The sequence below is a fragment of the Neomonachus schauinslandi genome, chromosome 4, assembly GCF_002201575.2.
Source record: "Neomonachus schauinslandi chromosome 4, ASM220157v2, whole genome shotgun sequence".
Taxonomy (NCBI): domain Eukaryota; kingdom Metazoa; phylum Chordata; class Mammalia; order Carnivora; family Phocidae; genus Neomonachus; species Neomonachus schauinslandi.
In genome coordinates this window covers 181,088,813-181,108,350 of record NC_058406.1, presented here as the reverse complement: position 1 = coordinate 181,108,350, position 19,538 = coordinate 181,088,813, and the positions used below count along the sequence as shown (strand labels likewise).

The 19,538-nt window shown below is 41.1% G+C and overlaps 1 protein-coding gene and 1 non-coding gene across 2 annotated transcripts in view; one reads left to right on the top strand and one right to left on the bottom strand.

Moving 5' to 3' along the window:
• Positions 1-19,538, bottom strand: part of KHDRBS3 (KH RNA binding domain containing, signal transduction associated 3) — a 187,275-nt gene that overhangs the window by 52,151 nt on the left and 115,586 nt on the right. Inside the window, exon 6 of the mRNA XM_021688479.1 lies at positions 6,985-7,180. Within this exon, the coding sequence (XP_021544154.1) occupies positions 6,985-7,180 (196 nt within the window). The remainder of the gene's footprint in view (positions 1-6,984; positions 7,181-19,538) is intronic.
• LOC123324656 lies at positions 9,448-9,552 on the top strand. Its single transcript, XR_006539933.1, has one exon. It is a non-coding gene; the product is annotated as a U6 spliceosomal RNA (small nuclear RNA).

Here is a 19,538-nt window from a genome sequence, read left to right as displayed (position 1 = left end):
AGAAGAGGGGAGAAGAGGGGAGAAGAGGGGAGAAGAGGGGAGAAGAGAAGAGAAGAGAAGAGAAGAGAAGAGAAGAGAAGAGAAGAGAAAGGAAGACGGGAGAGGGAAGGGGGATGGGAGAAGGGGGAAATGGGAAGGGGGAAGAGGGAGAGGGAAGCGGGAAGAGGGAAAAAGAGCTGGCATGGACAAAACAAGAAGGGCATTCCAAGACAACCAATTACACATGCAAGGCGACATGGCGTTCAGGTCCCTGTTGTGTTTAAGGAACTAGAACAGGTCAACAGAATGTAATATGATCATGTGGGGATGGCAGAAGGCTAGAAGGCTGAACAGTCAGACAGGATACTCAAGAAGGCCTTCAGATGTCACTCAGAAAAACCTCAAATTTATCCTTCTAGAATTCTAAACTAGTTCTTCTATTCTGGTGCTGGGGAGGCAGCAGCACTCTCAGACTTAGACACTAGAAAGGGTTCTAGAAGTAGTGTAAATAATACGTTACTGAAGGGAAGGACCCAGAGCAAGGACAAGGCTATGAGCAAGGGTGTGACTAAGTAGGTGACAGCAATCATCCACATGTCTGTCTGCACACCCATCCATCCGCCCATCTAAACAACCAGTATTTACTGAAAGACTACTGTGTGTTGGGTGGTAGGAACAGAAGCATGAACACAGATGGAAAGCTGGTGACAGGTGAGACATGGGGACAAGCATTGCAGACAGGTGCAGACTGGGAGAAGTGCAGGTGCTCCGGGAGGACATGGTCACAGCACGTGAGCTGGATGCTGCAAGGGAGGGGTGTCTCCCGAGGAGGGCAAGCACCTTAACTAAAGCTAGGGTGATGTGAGGAGCTGGAGACCCAATAGCTACGCAGACATGAAAAGACGTGAAAAGACTTGGTTGCTCCCTGATTACGGGGAATGAGAAGAGGCGCAGGTGAGCCCTTGCAGCCTGGGGATACAGCGGTGCCATCCACACTCACCGGTCTCTGTGAGGCCGAGGGGCTGGCCCAGACCACAGCTTTGACAGTGCTCTGGGGCACTCAGGGACAGAAGGACACAGGAAGTGGATACCGGAGGGCACGCAAGGGAGAGGTGGGAGTTAGAGACTTAGATCTAGTAATTAGGAACATGTAGTGTTAGGTGAAATCATGGAAATGTCTAACATTTTTCAGAGACAATAAAAGATACTGAGTGCTTGGAGAACATGCATCTATTTTGATTGTGTGTTTTCTCTGCATGCGGAGCCTAAAGTGATTTATCAAAAATGGTTTCATTTTAGAAATTCATCTGTAAATTGGGCTCTGCCAGGAAGCATCAAACATGTCTTTCTGTGTAATTACACCAACATTTTGCATTGTTAAAGTGCTTTCATTGAATGTATTCCGGGTTATGCTAATTACTCAGTTATTTAATTATTTGGACACAAGTAATGAATCAATGTTATTTTGGGGAAGAGGTACTTCTTGTTCTCAAAAAAGAGATGAGAAGTTACAGTAATTATGTCTAATTTTACTAAGTTAAAAGTGGAGCAGAAGGTCCCAATTTATTCCCAAATGGTTGAAAACATATCCATTATCTGTTTTCTTCTCTCCTGGAAAAAAAAGCTAATCATGTGAACTGTCTTGTTTCCTTAGAGCTATTCTTAAAAGACAAGCATTCACTGACAGGAGGATCTGGTCTCCCCGACAGTGAGTCTGTTCCTTGCACACGGCCACTGTGTGTCACCTGCCCTTTCCTAACACTCATCTCCTCACAGACCAACAGATTTATTTGCTGACAGATGTTCTTCTCAAGGACACATGCTCAGGGAGTATTTTGTGACAGTGATGAAGAACAGTTGGCTCAGGTGACATTAGAAATGATCAAATATCTTCACACACACACACCTTGAGAAAAATCAGTCCAATTTCAATAGGCACATTTTGACAAGGAAATACCTTTAAATGATCAGGCTTTCTCACTGGGGCTAATCAAACATATTCTTATAACGGGCATACTGTAACTGCATACCAACAACTGTAACGCACACCACTCACTGAGCTTTTGAGGCTTACACTATGCTGGAATCCCCTCGTGCTCGTGCACATACTCTGAAAAATGCGGAGTATTTTAAGGACTGAAATGTGTACTTTCTCAAAAAAGCAGCAGCTGTGGCAGGATCTGAAGGAATGGGATGTTACCCCCTTTTTTGTTTAAATAAGCAACTGATACGATTTTTGTCTTTTATTCTGGAAATAATGTCCTCAGATAATAAATGTTAAATGGAACTTAAAATGAAAAGCAAATTGAATTGGTTAGATAGAACCAAACAAGTTCATAGAAATAAAACATTTATACTATGAGTGCATTTCAAGGTGGATCTTTAAAAATCACATTTCTGAGTTCCAAAGGAATGACAAGTCTTTTTTAAGAGTTACAGATGCTCTGAAACTCTTAAAGAAAAAGCTCTTTCTCTTTTTGCTAATAAATACAATATTGTCATTTATTATTTTAAAAAAGCCTAACCCCATCTTGTTTTTCCTAATTTTTCTCAATTTCCATTTATCTACTTAAGGTAGCTTAACACGAGCAGCTAATTACATGGCCAGGCCACAGGGGTCATCTAACACAATCTCCTGTCACCCTGCCCACAGTCCTAAGGAGGCAAGATAAGGTACCTGCTGCATTTTTCTCCAAAGAGGAGAAGAGCCTATAATCTCAGCTACTAGAGCACGGTTTTTAATAAAGCACTGACTGTTCGAGATAGAACATAGGCCCTGAACACTGAACTCTGCATCTGCTCCTTCTTTATCAGCCATGTGACTTTAGGCAAGACACTTAACTTCCCCAACCTTAAATTCTCATTTGTACAATAGGCTCATAACATCTCACTGAGTGGCTCTGAGAAGAACATGACATAACATATATGAAAGTGCCTTGTAGAGAGTAGTTTCTCATTAAATATTACATCGTTCTGGAAAGTTCATTCTTATACTGAGATGAGGTTTATGTTACTCTACTACTTTCAGGAGCTACACAGAATTAGTCTTATCTCTTTGTAACCTGTAACTGCCCTTTGAGCACCAGAAGACAAGAATAACTAAGGCAACATGTTTTTTCAAATGCCAACTGTCACACTGCTTCCCACCGATGGTTACAGTAATGACTTAGAAAAGATCAATGGTAACCTTCATTAAGAAAACTTATCGGGTCCCCAACCCAGTAAAGATTTACTAAGTGGATATAATGTGCCAGACACTATGCTACGGGCTAGAGACACAGTGTTTTTCCCTAGAAGTTTATAATCTGCTGAAACAGATGTATACTAGTGATTGCACTATACAGCTATATGCTAATAATGAAGTTATATATAAATTGCTAAATGACTAAAAATGAAAACCACACAAGAGGCATCTGGGTGGGTTCGCCACACATGTAAATTTTTTTAAAAACTCTGTCTTTTTATTTTATTTCATTTATTTGTCAGAGAGAGAGAGAGAGCACAAGCAGGCGGAGTGGTAGGCAGAGGGAGAAGCAGGCTCCCGGCTGAGCAAGACTAATGCAGGACTCAATCCCAGGACCCTGAGACCATGACCTGAGCCAAAGGCAGACGCTTAACCAAGGCCACCCAGGCATCCCTTAAAACTCAGTCTTGAGAACAGTCATTCATTCATTCACTCATTCAGCAAACATTTATTAAAGACCTCCTATGTACCAGATATTATACTAGGCACTGGGAATATAAAAGTGAATGTCAAGTGAGGGACCCATACTCTCAAGGAGTTTAGAAGCTACTTTATGATCATTCCAGTTCAATGGGATAATTATTTTAAAGATCAACTTCAACTTTCCCACTTGCCACATGAATGAATAACTATTTTGGGGGGTTATAGGCTCTCAGGCTTCCTAAGTTGGATACCATTTAGTATACCCACCTCTTCTAAAGTTCTACAAACACATTTTTTAATTTTCTTTTAAGTTTGGGTGTTTTCTCCTTCCCATGCTCCAAAGCTAAGCATGTTGTGTGAATAATCTTCAGGATTTCAAACAGTTAGGACCAATGGCCAATGTCTGGGAATATGCCAGACACAGCAAAGCTATGTTTAGAAGGGCTAGAAGTAAAAAAATAAATTCCAAGTTGGGTCAGGAAACAAAGAAGAGGTCAAAAGAGCACACCTGAGAGGCAGAGCTACTGAGGCGAGCCGCAGAGGTGAGGGGACTGTGTCTCCTCCTCACACCAGCTCCCAACGTTGTTTGCTACGTACAGTGTTCAGCTACTGAAGCTTTCACTGTAACAGTGCAGAAGGCTTGCAAAATGCTAGGCGAAATGGGGAAAATCCTTCTTCTTGGCTATTAACTTCCATAAGTGTTTCCAGGAGTAACAGATACAAATCAAGAGGGAAAGGTAGAGCACAGAATCCAAACTCTTCATGACAGTAATTCAACTTGGGGAAGAGGGTGTACTCACGACAGTACAGTTGACCCTTGAACAATGCAGGGTTAGGAACACGGATTCCCGTGCAGGTGAAAATCTGCGTATAACATTTGACTACCCCAAAAACCTAACTACCAGTAAATAGGCTGTTGCTGACCAGAAGCCTTACCAGTAACATAAATAGTTGATTAACCCATGTTTCGTATGTTGTATGTATTACATACTGTACTCTTATAATAAAGTAACCCAGAGAAAAAATATTAAGAAAATCATAAGGAACACAAAATACATTTATAGTACTATACAGTTATTATCAGAAAAATCCACATATGGGCGGGCCCATGCGGTTGGAACCCGTGTTGTTCAAGAGTCAGCCATCCTTCCTTTGTGTGTGTGGGTCCACCTCTACCGCACAGAGCACACTCAGAAAGCAGTCACATGTGCAAGAGTTGTATGAACGTGACAAAATTACCGATGCTGCACTCCAGATAAATTCAAACGAGGACGGCAAACATGGCCGTCGGTTACTTGAAGGCTACTCTGGTGTGGCAGGAAGAGGCCGCCATGCCTCAACTCTGGCCGTAGTGACCGTTTCAGTGCCTGGAGGAGCACCAGGTGAGTGTGAAGGCTCCCTTTGTCCTTGAAGCCCTTGAACCCTGTCTGCTCCTGAAAGGACACACGTACTCTTCCACATGGCCACTGTCGCATTATCCATGGTAGTCAGTGGAAAGGGGAGTAAATTAACTCAACAGAATACTTCTCAAATCAATTGTTTTAATGCTTTTTCTCCCCTGGACCTGAACCTTTCAAGAAATGTTTATTTGTATTCATCTAATTTCATTCTAGATTCACTGGAGTGTACACCTAGAGACAGAGGACACGTGTGTCTTGTTCACACAGTGGGAATTCAATCCATCTGAGTGGAAAGGTGAATTAATGTATGGAGAGAAGGCAACAGCTCTTTCTGAAATGTGACTGTGAAGCCGGACAAGCACTTTGCCTGACTCATACCATACTCATGGTGCAGTGGAGCCGAGGATCCAGGTTTTCCACACCCTCTGCCTGATGGTTATGGCAATGCCAGCTAACCAGACCTACATTATTAATCCAAACCTGAGAGAACTCCACATAAGCCCAGGTGGAAAACCACAGACACTGTCTGTTATGTTCAAGAGACTCCACATTTGGGAAGAGCTTGAGGCACGATTATTATTGTCCGTTTGGTAGGGATATTAGGACATAGGAACATGTCAAACTGTGAGAAAAACAAGGAGAAGAGATAGAGGTCACATCCTTCTCCAGCTGAATAGCAAAATGGTGAAAGTATTGTGGGACTGATTTGTTAAATTCACTGAGTTCTCAGGACCCATTCTCCGCCAGTCACAGAGAGACAGAAGCTAACCACCTTGGCCCCTCCAGAAGTCCCAGTGTAGGTGGGAGAGAGACATGTGACTCAGCAGTAATGCTCGATACAGCAGCTCCTACCACCTCTGACTTTCCCTAGGGATAGCTGATCTAGGTGTACAAGGACAAATGGGAAGTATGAGATTCCAAGCTGAGAGAGCAGCACGAACAAAGGTCTGGAAGTCTGAGAGGACACAGCATACCCAGGGAATGACACAAAGTTCACTATGTCCAGGACAAAGACTTTCATCTTTCCAGTGGCTGCTGATGAAGCTGAAGATGTTGTCTGTGTCCCAGAGAATGAATGCAGCCTTCCAGACACTATGCAGAGAGGCACCCAGCACCCAGCAAGAGATCTCCCTGACATAAGACATGAAAGCCCATCCGTTCTTGTTTCAGCCCAATCACCCGTCAGTGCTTCTCTTTGACAATAGTTCACGTACTGTTTCTTTAAGACTTTCAATCACTAACATGAAACATCTATCCACCACTTATTTTATTTATGTTAAACTTGGAAGTCACAGGAAGAATCCCAGGGGGCTTGTATTCTTGTTGAAGAACTCCTCTGCCCTTCCCCTCTACCCAGTTTCCATGGATATATTTTCTTTCTCTTATGTTCAGTAACTCTATGAACCATATCAAAGAATTATTGAATGGTAAATGGAAACACTGACTGATTTGCATTAATATAAAAAATTGGGAACTTTCGTTTTTCTTCACTGAAAAAAATTTCAACTAAGAATCCATATTCAACAACAGCACTTAAGAGGAAATACCTCAGGGTAAAAAACAACTTGGTATATGTAGGTGATTCTTTTTCAAATGACTGAATTACTCAGAGGCAACCTGGAGTGGAACATGAATGAATGTTACATTGAAACCTATAAGAGTCTGATAACATGTCTCCTTGATCCTGGGCTCGAACCTCCCCACCACCCAACTTCACCTTCCCTATCATAGATGTAAGCTACTTGACAAAAGAGGCTATTTTTTTCTCATTTTTTACACTTCCAGTATCATGTCTTATTTAGCACTCAATAAATGTTTGCTGAACTAAGGCAGAATATTCGAGAACTACAGCAAGTAAGGGTGGGTTATAACATCCAATGCTATGTGTGGACTGGCTCAATTAGATCAGCATAGTGGCTGTGTGACCCCTTAACTTACATAATCTCCATAGGTCTCTTGTGTTGGGGGTGGTGGCGGAGGTCTGTACCCAGTTGGGGGAACTCCTCTTGCTCTGGGAGTGAGAAGTCCTCTTCCCCGACTCACTGGCCCTCGGGTGGAAAGGACTCCCCTGGAAGCTGGCGTCCCTCGTGGTACACCAACTCCAACTGGCCGGGCTGTGACTCCTCCCCTTCCCCTGCAAGCAAGAGGGGCAAGTTAGCAATAGTCACCATATTCTCTACCATTCCATGGTTCACATGCATTTATACCTCAGGAAAATCAACGTTCCATATTACTGTAAAAAGAAATAAGGAAACCACATGCAAAGTGAAAACTAAAGCAAATGAGAAACAACTACATACCAAAAGGAAGTTAAGTCATTTAAGCAGCTTATCCAGCAGTGATAAATATTGTAACATCCAAGAAACCCCAAGACTCAATTTCTGGCTAAGATACAGAGTAGGAAGCTTTGACATGTGGGAAGGCTGCATCTACTGAGGATTTCTCTGTGATGCCAGGCCAGGGTCACATCCAACCTTCATGCCTACACTATGAAGTGGGCTATATTCTGCTTGTCTATGGACAAGGAAACTGAGGCTAGAGAGATCTTCAAACTGAGAACACACCGCCAGCAAAGACCAAAGTATACATCAGAGTTCCGTGAAATTCAGAGAAAATAAAACGTACCTTCCCAAATACTGAACACACAGTAATTTAAAATACCATTCTTAAGTTAAATAAACACAGGTATTTTCTGAAGTAGAACTCAACATATTTATGCATCTCTAACATAAAATATGAGATTTCAAGTCAGAGAGGAAGGAAGAAGGAAACTGTATAAAGAATAGCTCAAGATAAGCAAAATCTTGAAAAAACGTGCAAGGCCTATGAAGAAATGAAGACAGAAAAATGAGGCTACACCACAGAATAAAGATTTGGCCTGATCCACCTCCCACAGACAACGTCCCCCAAATAAGGAGAACTGTCACAGATAATGTGGCTGCCTACATATCTCCTATCTCCTTCTTTAGTTTGATTGGGATAGCAAATACATAGCTAAAAACTTAACAGAGAAAATTAACAAAACCAAAACTGTTTCTTTGAAAGGATCAATAAAATTGATAAACCTCTAGAAATGCTAAACACACAAAAAAAATATCAGAAATGAAATTGAGGTTATCACTACTGACCTCAAAGGCATTAAAGCATAGTAAAGGAAGATTATGAACAACTCTAGGCCCACAGATTTGTTAACTTAGATGAACTGTACTAATTCCTTGAAATATACAAATGACCAAATCCCACAAATGGGGAATTAAGTAATCTGAAAAAAGTTATGTCTATTAAAGAACTTCAATGAAAAAGTAATAACCTTTCAAAAAAGAAAGCACCAGGGTACCTGGGTGGCTCAGTCAGTTAATTGTTAATCTTGATTCTGGCTCAGGTTATGATCTCAGGGTTTTGAGATCAAGCTCCACGTCAGGATCTGCACTGGGTGTGGAGCCTGCTTAAGGTTCTCCCTCTCACTCTGCCCTTCCCCATCCCTCTATTTAAACAAAACAAAACAAAACAAAACAAAACAAAGGAAAACAAAAAGCACCAAGCCCAGATGATTTCACTGCTGAATTCTTTCATATATTAGTCTAGGGGAGATGCCAAGGGACTGGCCTAGCTGATATCTGACCTCCCCATGAAGAGACATGTCATCCAAAGGGGAAAAAGGATGAGGCCTCCTAATAACCAAAACCATTAAAGACATTATGAAATGAAAAAAACAAAAACTATAAATCCATATCTTTTCAAGAACAAAGGTGCACAATTCCTCAAAAATAGTGGCAAATTAAATCCAACGATATATTAAAAAGTTATATACCATGAACAAGTGGGATTTATTCCAGGTATGTAAGGCTGATTCAACACTAGCATATCAATGTGATCTACCATATCAACAAGGCTTAAAAAAAAAATCATACAATCATAAAGAGCAGAAAAATCATCTAACAAAATGCAACATCATTCATGATAAAAATTCTCAGCAAAGTAGGAATAGAGGAAAATTTCCTCAAGTTGAAACAAAAATCTACAAAAACCTGTAATTGCTATCATACTGAATGGTGAGGGAAACTGAATGCTCTTCCCTTATGATTGGGAATAAGGCAAGGATGGCCACTCTTACTACTCCTACTCAAATTTTACTGGAAGTCCTAATTCAGTAAGAAAAGGGAATAAGATTGTGTAAGATTGTGGAAGAAGAAATAAAATTTTATTTACGTGACATCATTTCTATATAAAAATTCCGAATCATCACAAAATAAAACAAAGCAGGCAAACAAGCAAACAAAAACTCCTAGAGCTTACTGCACAAAAACAAGGTCTCAGAATACAAAGTTAATAACTCAACAATATATACCATATACCCGCAATGAACAACTAAAATTTGAAATTAAAACATAATTTAACAGTATTTGTTTGGGCCAGATATATACTAAAATTGGAACAATACAGAGAAGATTAGTATAGTCCCTGCTCAAGGATGACATACCAATTTATGAAGTGTTTCATATTTTCCTATGCATGTGCGGGGGCAAGGCGCCTCTGGGAAAACTCTGTACCTTCCTCTCAATTTTGCTGTGGACCTAAAATTGCTCTAAAAAAATAAAGTCTTTAAAAAAATACATAATAAAAATTTTTTTAAAAATACAAAATAATAACATCTATTAAAGCAACAAAAGAAATGAAATGTTTTGGTACAAATCTAACAAAATATGTACAACTATTCTCTGTAGAAAACCAACCATAAAACTCTGATGAAATAAATCAAAGGAGGGCGCCTGGGTGGCTCAGTTGGTTAAGCGACTGCCTTCGGCTCAGGTCATGATCCCGGAGTCCCTGGATCGAGTCCCGCATCGGGCTCCCTGCTCAGCAGGGAGTCTGCTTCTCCCTCTGACCCTCCCCCCTCTCATGCTCTCTCTATCTCATTCTCTCTCTCAAATAAATAAATAAAATCTTTAAAAAAAAAAGAAATAAATCAAAGGAGAAATACCTCATGCTTAATGATTGTTGCAGTCAATACTGTTCAGTTGCCAATTCTTCCCATCTTGACATTTATACTCAATATAATCCCAATCAAAATCCCCGAGGGCTACTCTGTAGACTGACAAACATATTCTGGAGAATATAGAAAAAGGCACAGAAGACCCAGAACAGATAACACAATACTGAAGAACTAAATTTTGGATGTCTCACAGTAATCTGATTTCAAGACTTATTATAAAGCTACAATAATCAAGGTAGTAAGTACTGATGGAAAAAATAGACACACAGAACAGTGGAACAAAAGAAACAGACCTGAAAGTGATCCACAGAACTGTAGTCAAGTGACTACTGACAAAGGAGCAAAGACAATTGAGTGAAGAAGTCTTTTAAACAAATAGTGCTCAAACAAATAGATATTCATATGCCACAAAAGAAAAAAAAAAGAGAAAAGAATGAGACACATCTTTCACAAAAATTAACTCAAAATGGATTTTAGACCTAACATAAAATATAAAACTTATAGAAGAAAATTCAGAAGAAATCAAGAAATCAGTGTGACTTGGGTTTGATGATGAGTTTTTAGATACAATATGAAAAGCATAATCCATGAAATAAAAATTGGTAAGCTGAACTTTCTTAAAATTAAAGACTTCTCCTCTGAAAAGGACACTGTTCAGAGAGGGAGAGACAAATCACAGAAAAGGAGAGAATATCTCTAAAACATATATCTGATAAAAAACACCTGTGTCCAAAATATACAAAGAACTTTTAAAACTCAACAATAAGAAAATCCAATTAAAAAATGAGCAGAAGAAGTTATAAAGATGGCAAATAACCAAAGGAAAAAAAATGTTCTATATCATTTGTCATTAGGGAATTGCAAATAAAAACATATCTATTAGAATAACTAAAATCAAAAGAAACAATATACCAATTGATGGTGAGGATGTGAAGGACAAGGTACTCTCTCATTCATTGCCAGTGGGCATGCAAAAGAGTACAGTTACTTAGGAGGACAGTTTGGCACTTTCTTACAAAGCTAAACACGGTATTACCATACAACTCAGCAACTGTATTCCTAGGTATTTACCCACCCAAACCTGCACATGAATGTTTATTGAAGCTTTATGCATAGTGGCTAAAACAACCAAGATGCCCTATAAGGGGTGAATGGATAAGCAAGCTGGGGTGTACACATACAAAGGAATATTATTTGGCCATGAAAAGAAATGACCTCACAAACCAGGAAAAGCTATGAATGAACCTAAAACGTATGTTTCTTTTTTTTTTTTTTTTTAAGATTTTATTTACTTATTTGAGAGAGAGAGAATGAGAGACAGAGAGCATGAGAGGGAGGAGGGTCAGAGGGAGAAGCAGACTCCCTGCCGAGCAGGGAGCCCGATGCGGGACTCGATCCCGGGACTCCAGGATCATGACCTGAGCCGAAGGCAGTTGCTTAACCAACTGAGCCACCCAGGCGCCCCTAAAAACGTATGTTTCTAAGTGAATGAAGCCAATCTCAAAAGGCTATGTACTATATGACTCCAATTATAGGACATACTGGAAAAGAAAAAAAAAAAAAAAAAACTAGTGATGAGTTAAAAAAAAAAAAAGAACCAGTGGTAGACACAGATTGAGGGGAGGAGGGAAGGTTGAACAGGTGAAGCAGTAGAACACTTTAGGGGGCCGAAACTATTCCGCAGGATGCTGAAATGGTGGATATGTGACACAAATCATTTGTCAACACCCACAGAACTTTATAGCACAAAGAGTGAACTTTAATGTATGTAAACTAAATATATATATATTATTTAGGAAATTAAAGGTTTCTAAGAATGCTAAATGTGACAAAATATTTTAACTGCATTAAAAACATATAAAACATCTTTATGAAGTTGAGAGGTAAAATAAATTTAGAGGGGCGCCTGAGTGGTTCAGTCATTAAGCATCTGCCTTCAGCTCAGGTCGTGATCCCCGGGTCCTGGGATCGAGCCCCGCATCGGGCTCCCTGCTCAGAGGGAAGCCTGCTTCTCCCTCTGCCACTCCCCCTGCTTGTGTTCCCTCTCTCACTGTGTCTCTCTCTGTCAGATAAATAAATAAAATCTTTCAAATAAATTAAAATAAAATAAATTTAGAAATGAGTGAAGCTTGTAAGACTAAAGGCAAAAGAAACTGCACATAAGCACTGCTCTAGGGGACAGGCTTATTTCCCAGGAGGAGGGGTGCAGGGATAGGTAATGATTCTGATACACTCTACACATACACTGGACTCGAGCAATTAAATGGATGGTGGATGATGGAAGCCACCCTTCTTGTGTTGAAGGTTACAGATAAGCAAGGGCTTGAAGAGGCTAGAATGAACACTATGGTAATGGATTGGAATCAGAGACATCAGTATCAACTCTTGATTCATTTACTATAGGTACAGGCGGTCACACACGGAAAGATGCACAGATGTGTATACATACATGGGCTAGTAGTATACATATGTTTCCATGCTCTGTCAGCTGACAGGGCCTGGAAGCAAGGATACACCAGCAGCAAGAAGCAGAACCAGCACCCAGATCTTGGTCTCTCACACCATTCTCCAATAAAAGGAACCGGGGCTCCTTGGAGAAATGGCCAATTCCAGGACTAGAGCAGGAAGTATGCAAGATGATGCTGGAGCTACTTGTAGAACAGAAAGTAAGGATGTACTCAAAAATGAATGAATGAATGATGAATGAATGAATGACCAATAAAAAAATTATGAGGGTGTATGAAAGGAGCAGAGGAGCCAACTGAAAGAACACCCAATGGCCAAAGCTAAAACAATGTGAGTAAAAAGAATAAAGCAGTATTGGATTTTAAACCAATGTATAAAACATATAAACATCCATAAGTCCACAAATGTAAACAAATGATTGAAATAATAAACAGGAGAGAAGAGAAAAATCTTCCAATAATTTATGTAGATATTCTACCCTTCATGGGGGAAAAAAGTAACTTTAAGTGGGGAAACCCAACAAATACGACCTCAGCCCAGTTACCGAGGCAACACAGCAGCACAAAGTCATGTGAACAGTAGGCACCCCTGACACATGGGATGAAAATGACACTTCACCTTTGTGGTTTTTGTTCCCCAAACCCATAACCCCAGGCTAATCTTGAGAAAAACATCAGACCGATCCAAGATGAGGGACATCCTCAAAGAACCTGACCAGTACTTCTAAAAACTTTAAAGCCATCAAAAAGATGCAAAATCTAAGACTTTCACCCTTAGGTAACTTGTATTATTCCTTTTGTAAGTACTGTAAATTCGGTCTGTTTTTGTTCATCCGAGGCTATAAAAATTGGCATAGTAAAAGCGGTGGTCAAGAGAAAGGACACTGGAGTCAGACCTGAATTCAATTATTGATTATACCTATTGTCTTAAGTTCTGCTTTCTAGTTAATATTCAAACTAATCAAATCTGAACTTTCCAAGCCAGTTCCTCCAGAGTGAAGTGAGTTACACAACCCATTTCTTAGTGGTACTATGTAGGAAAAATGACGCAGGACACAGAAAGTACCTAGCACATCTCCTACTCAATCAAAATCAACAATTTATGTAGATTTCAATCACTCTCAATTGCAATGACAGACACGATACTTTCTAGTCTTACTCATCTTTTATCTCCAGGATATATCTAGAACCATCTTCAATATGATTAGAGAAGATCTAATTCCTATGTGATATTTCAGTTAATCTGTGTTTATTCAAACTAAGGCCCCTGCTTCCTTATCTAATACCCCATCCCTGCCATCCAAGGTACTACATGGACCACAAAACATTCAGCATGTTTTCTGAATCTATAAATTTAAGTGTTCCATCAAATTGAAAGACATAAATTTATATATTCAAGAAGCTCACAATTCTTTCCCAGCATCATCTACCCTGTTTGGTTATGCGCCCTCTGGGTATATGGACTCATACTAAACTATCTATTACAGAATTTCAGACAAGTCATTTGATATATGTAGCTCTGGATACTTATCTATGAAAGATCCTTTGAAGAGTCATTCCTAAGTGTTTGAAATTCCATGAGAACTGTGTGAAGCAGCACAGTTGCTTCAGAGGATACTCTGATGAGAGGAAGAAATGGGGGAAAGTAGCAGGCTAACATAAAAATCCCATCAATCTCCAAAAGTATCCACTGAATGCTACAAATGAAGTTCAGTGTAAAGTTTAACAGCTGGACTGATAACATGGGGACAAGAAGAGAAAAAAATGTCTGTTAGATGAGATAATGATAATCAATGGGAATTTATTTTTTTTTACTTGAAAAATTGATTCAAAGTGATAAAATTAGGTTGCCACACTGTTCAGAATGAGGCTAACGGGAAAGAAGGATCACCCATCTGAACAGAAAGCTTGGAAGCAGACGAAGCGTTGTGATGGTCATGGTTCTTTCTGTTTGCATTCTTCAGTAGCAAGACCCTGGTTCCTGGTTTGAAACGCAGATATGGAAATAATCCAGAAAAGTCTGTGAACAGGTACTTTCATTGCTTTGAATGAATGACTGATTCATCAGGAACTAATTATTTATAGATTGGCAGAGGTTTTAGGATGTGATGAAAAAGTACGTGCTCTGAGTTCCAACATTCCCATACTCAAATCTGCTCTGTCACTTGGTTGCCAAGCCTCAGTTTTCTACCTGTAAAATGGCCTCAATAATACCTAGCTCTTGCAGACAGTCGTGAGGGTTACACACAGGATGTATAAAGTGCCTAACCTAACTCAGGCACTTAGTAAGTGGTAATTATTACACAGTCTTCCACTTGGAATCTGTCCTGACACCTTCCTTGGGCTGCTTACCGGAGGATGAGGAGAGAACAGGTAGAAGGTATAGATCACATCAGCACATCAGTTAGCAACAGCACCTTTATGCACACTCTATACATTTCAGAGCAAGAATGCAGACTGGTAGAGAAAGAGTATAAACATATACTACTACAGTGTTTGGCTTTTGTCTATAAATTTTATGAGGAGCAAAAAGTATTGGGTAAAACAGTGACTTTGGTGGCAGAAGCCCTGAATGCTCAAGCCAGCCCCGGCATCTTTTTTTTTTTTTTTTTTTTAAGGTTTATTTATTTATTTACTTGACAGAGAGAGACACAGCGAGAGAGGGAACACAAGCAGGGGGAGTGGGAGAGGGAGAAGCAGGGGTCCCGCCGAGCGGGGAGCCCGACGCGGGGCTCGACCCCAGGACCCCAGGACCACGACCTGAGCCGAAGGCAGATGCCCAACGACTGAGCCCCCCCGGGCACCCAGCCCCAGCATTACTACCTGGGCCGGTCCCACAGCTGATCACAGGCTGTGCCCGAGGGAGCCAACGGCAGGGTCTTAGCTTGGCACCACCACTATCACAGCAGGAAGCTCACCTTCCCAGATGCCCACCTGAGGCCCATGCCCTGATGCACTAACCACCCAAGGGGCAATTTATTTCTCCCACACACCCGCTAACAAACTCACGGACAACTTGTCTTCATCTCTGTGGTTTTCTGAGAGGGAAACTTAATCGTTCTGAGACTTTTCTTTCTTGCCAGAGGTGACAAGTGAATGAGAGGCTAGATAAAAGCAAACAGGGAACGTAGCCTGTGGTTATAATCCCTCAGAACGTGCAAAAGAAATCGTCAAAGCCAATGACGACCGAAGCTTCCAGACCCTCTGGCAGCCCTTACTCTTAGCGCCTTTGGAGATAATCTGAAATGTGGTTCTAGGGCAGCATGTCCACACTTCTTGTGCGTCCTCATCACCAGCGAGGACCTGTGTCGGGGCAGAGTTGGGAGCCAGGAGGTCTGGGGTTTCATTTCCAACGTGCTCTCGGGTGATGCTGCTCCTGGTTTGGAGCCAGAACTTACAGACGTGTTCTTCATTCTGGGATCCACCCCATCTCCAACACAATTAAAGAAAAATTCATGAGCAACTGTTTCATTATTCTACATTGTACAGGGTACAAAATAAATCTAAGGCAACTTGTTTCTTCTTCAAGAAGTTACCAACTAGTTCTTAGTAAAACAGTGTGAGAAGCACAACCTCTTATAAAGTGCAAGAAATGCATTTATCTTCTCTTTCCCGCCAGTGATGTATCCCCCCTGAAGACAGGGAGCTCATTCCTTACTTTGAAGCCTGTCGCTGTCTTCCAATTCTGTTAGCACGCTTTTACTTTTCTTCTTTATTTAAAAATAAAAATAAAATAAATAAAATAAATAAAATAAAAATTGCAAAAGTCTTCATCATTTCTAATGGCCCTATTTCTGCCTTTGCAACTATGCAGGACAAGTCCTCTTCCTCTCTGATAACAGTGAATTAATAGTAAAGGAGTTTAAGAGAGATGGGTACTTTGCCCAAGGTCCTCCACAAGAATTCAAGTTGTGATGTGGGATCATTTTGCGTAATCAGAAAAGGAATCATGGCACAGTTGAATAAATTAAGCCCATGGACATGATAAAAATTAAGCAGGGTTTGGATTAGCGTGGGCTCAGTGTTCTAGCTCCATTTTACAGCCAAGGAAACCAGGGCTTAGCTTGGGGAGAAATCCCCTGAGGACCTACAGCTCGAAAGAGCCAGGGGACTGATTGTCCCACAGAGTCACACCCAAATGCCAAGCCAACAGTCCCCATCTTTTCTGCTTTCCCGTCTCTGTCCCCTGCTTGGGCTAACTTCCCTCTGGCACTGTCTTGCCTTATACCCATGTTCCCCATTCAAAGTTATGTGCACCTTATGGGGTGCCTGGATGGCTCAGTTGATTAAGCAACTGCCTTAGGCTCTGGTCACTGGGCTCCCTGCTCAGCAGGGAGTCTGCTTCTCCCTCTCCTTCGCCCCCACCCCTCGGCTCGTGTGCTCTCTCTCTCTCTCTCAAATGAGTAGATACAATACTTTAAAAAATTATCTGCCCCTCATTTCTATTTCCATTCCACTTGTTTTCATATCTCCCATCCCCTTTTTACACCAGTCTGCCATAATTACTTGTTTCTCTGACTTGTTTCTTAAACTCCCTGAAGTCAAAATAATGACTTAGCCATCTCTGTAACTTCAATCCCTGTCACAGAAAGAGCTCAAAGATACTCTGTGACATTAAATGACCTAACAGCAGGAATAGACTGATTTTCAAAGAGGAAGAAATACATTAAAGCTTCTGAGGGGCGCCCGGGTGGCTCAGTCGTTAAGCGTCTGCCTTCGGCTCAGGTCATGATCCCAGGGTCCTGGGATCGAGTCCCGCATCGGGCTCCCTGCTCAGCGGGGAAGCCTGCTTCTCCCTCTCCCGCTCCCCCTGCTTGTGTTCCCTCTCTCGCTGTGTCTCTCTGTCATATAAAGAAATAAAATCTTTAAAAAAAAAAGTTCCAAGGTAGTTAAAGAAAACTAAGTCCAAAGGAAATAAAAAATATGTCTGGCACATTTGACTTTCAGACCATATAACTATTTTATCTTATTAAATTATTAAACTAAGTTTTTAAACTTACTAAAACTAAATTAGAAAAAAATTTATACACATCAAAAGTGAAAGGAAATAAATGAACCTGTGTATCCAGTTAACGGGGTAATCACATCACAATCACACAGGAAGGGGCTTTCTTTAAACCTCCGTGATTTGACTGGACATCACTAGTGAGATATACTCTAAGGACAAAAGGAACTACAAAAAATGTTTTCACGGGGCGCCTGGGTGGCTGGGTCGTTAAGCGTCTGCCTTCCGCTCAGGACATGATCCCAGGGTCCTGGGATCGAGCCCCGCATCGGGCTCCCTGCTCAGCGGGGAGTCTGCTTCTCCCTCTCCCTCTCCCCCTGCTTGTGTTCCCTCTTTCACTGTGTCTCTCTCTGTCAAATAAATAAATAAAAATCTTAAAAAAAAAAATAAATAAATTGGGGCGCCTGGGTGGCTCAGTCGTTAAGCGTCTGCCTTCGGCTCAGGACATGATCCCAGGGTCCTGGGATCGAGTCCCGCATCGGGCTCCCTGCCTCTCCCTCTCCCGCTCCCCCTGCTTGTGTTCCCTCCTCGCTGTCTCGATTCCATCCGCCCCAAACTGTCTCAGTTTATCAGATCTTGTTTAATATTATCGTAAGGAAAAATCAGTTGGCAAACTGGATGTCAAAAACCTTCCTCCAGTTGGCACTGACGCCTGCAGGGGGGCCAAGAACATTTATCTGGCCGTATGCTGCACTTGGCACGTACGTGGTGGACCAAGCTGTGACCAGGAGAACCACGCTGAGCTGCCGTTCTTACCTGAGGGCCCCTGGCTGGCTTCGGAATTACAAGCTTCTGTACAAAGGTCTCACACTACTTATAACACTATTTGCCTTGGTTTTTGTCTTCCCAAAGCCTATTAAAATGATTTTAAAAAAACCACACATTTCCCACGTTCTCCTTTTGTTTCCCCTTAATCCACTCCAGTATGGCCACTCACTAATACGCCCTCAGGGACCACTGGAACAGAAAGCAAGTGGATACTGAGGAAGGAGGGAGCAGCTCAGTAGGAGAAATCCGTGAACCTTATGGCAAGAAAAGAGACAAACTCATTTCCCAGGAAAGTTGTCTACTACTCTCTGCCTGGGAAGTGGGGCACACATGTCACGTACCAATGCCTAGGTTTTTATTAGATCAGAAGGAAGGAGAGGAGGGTGACTTCTGTTCTGACAGTTTGGTGGTAGAATGTCCTGAGAAGGTAAGTCCAACAGGGAATCAAATAATTTAAATTACATCCCAAGAAAGTGTTGCTATTTTTTAATAGAAAATGCCTACCTATAATGTGGGCTAGTAGAAAAAGAAATATAGTGTCATTTTCCTGTGTCTTTAGTTAAAAAAAAAAAAAAAAAAAAAGGATTTTTAACACAGATGGGTAGATTAACACAAATCATACCATATACCTGTGAAATATAAATTATGACTCTTATATTAACTATTCAGTTTTCCTGGTAACATTCTCATAATTTCATACATTATGGGGGAAAATACCTCATCTTCAATCACTAAAACAACCGTTAGCATCTGTATCATTCACGATCGTTTTTAACAAAAAGTGAAATCACGCGGAAATCAGTGTAGATGAGGACCCGCGAGTGACTGTCCTATCTGACCTCATGTTTGAGAAGCTATGTAGTGCCCTAGAGGCAAAGGAATTGCGGCCACTTGTTTAACACAGAAACTGCCAAAATGCCGGTTTTACAAAGATAAGGCACAATCTAATGTTGAAAGTATAAACAATTACCTTAAGCTGAGAGCTCAAGCAGTATGTACGAGATGCTGAGGACTGCGGGGTTCCCGGGAAACACTGCAGCACCCCAGCACCTTGGCATATAGTTTGGGAAATGCAGCCAAAAGATTTAATGTGGAACTTCAGTCCACGAGAGAAGAAAGGAAAGGGCAGAGAAAAAATGTACAGAAACCAGAGCTGAAAATTTCCTCAATTTAATGAAAGCGTATAAAAAGCCTTGAGCACTGTGTCAGCTTCATGTCCTGGGTCAAAACCACCACATTCAGCAGCCAGAACTGATGAACA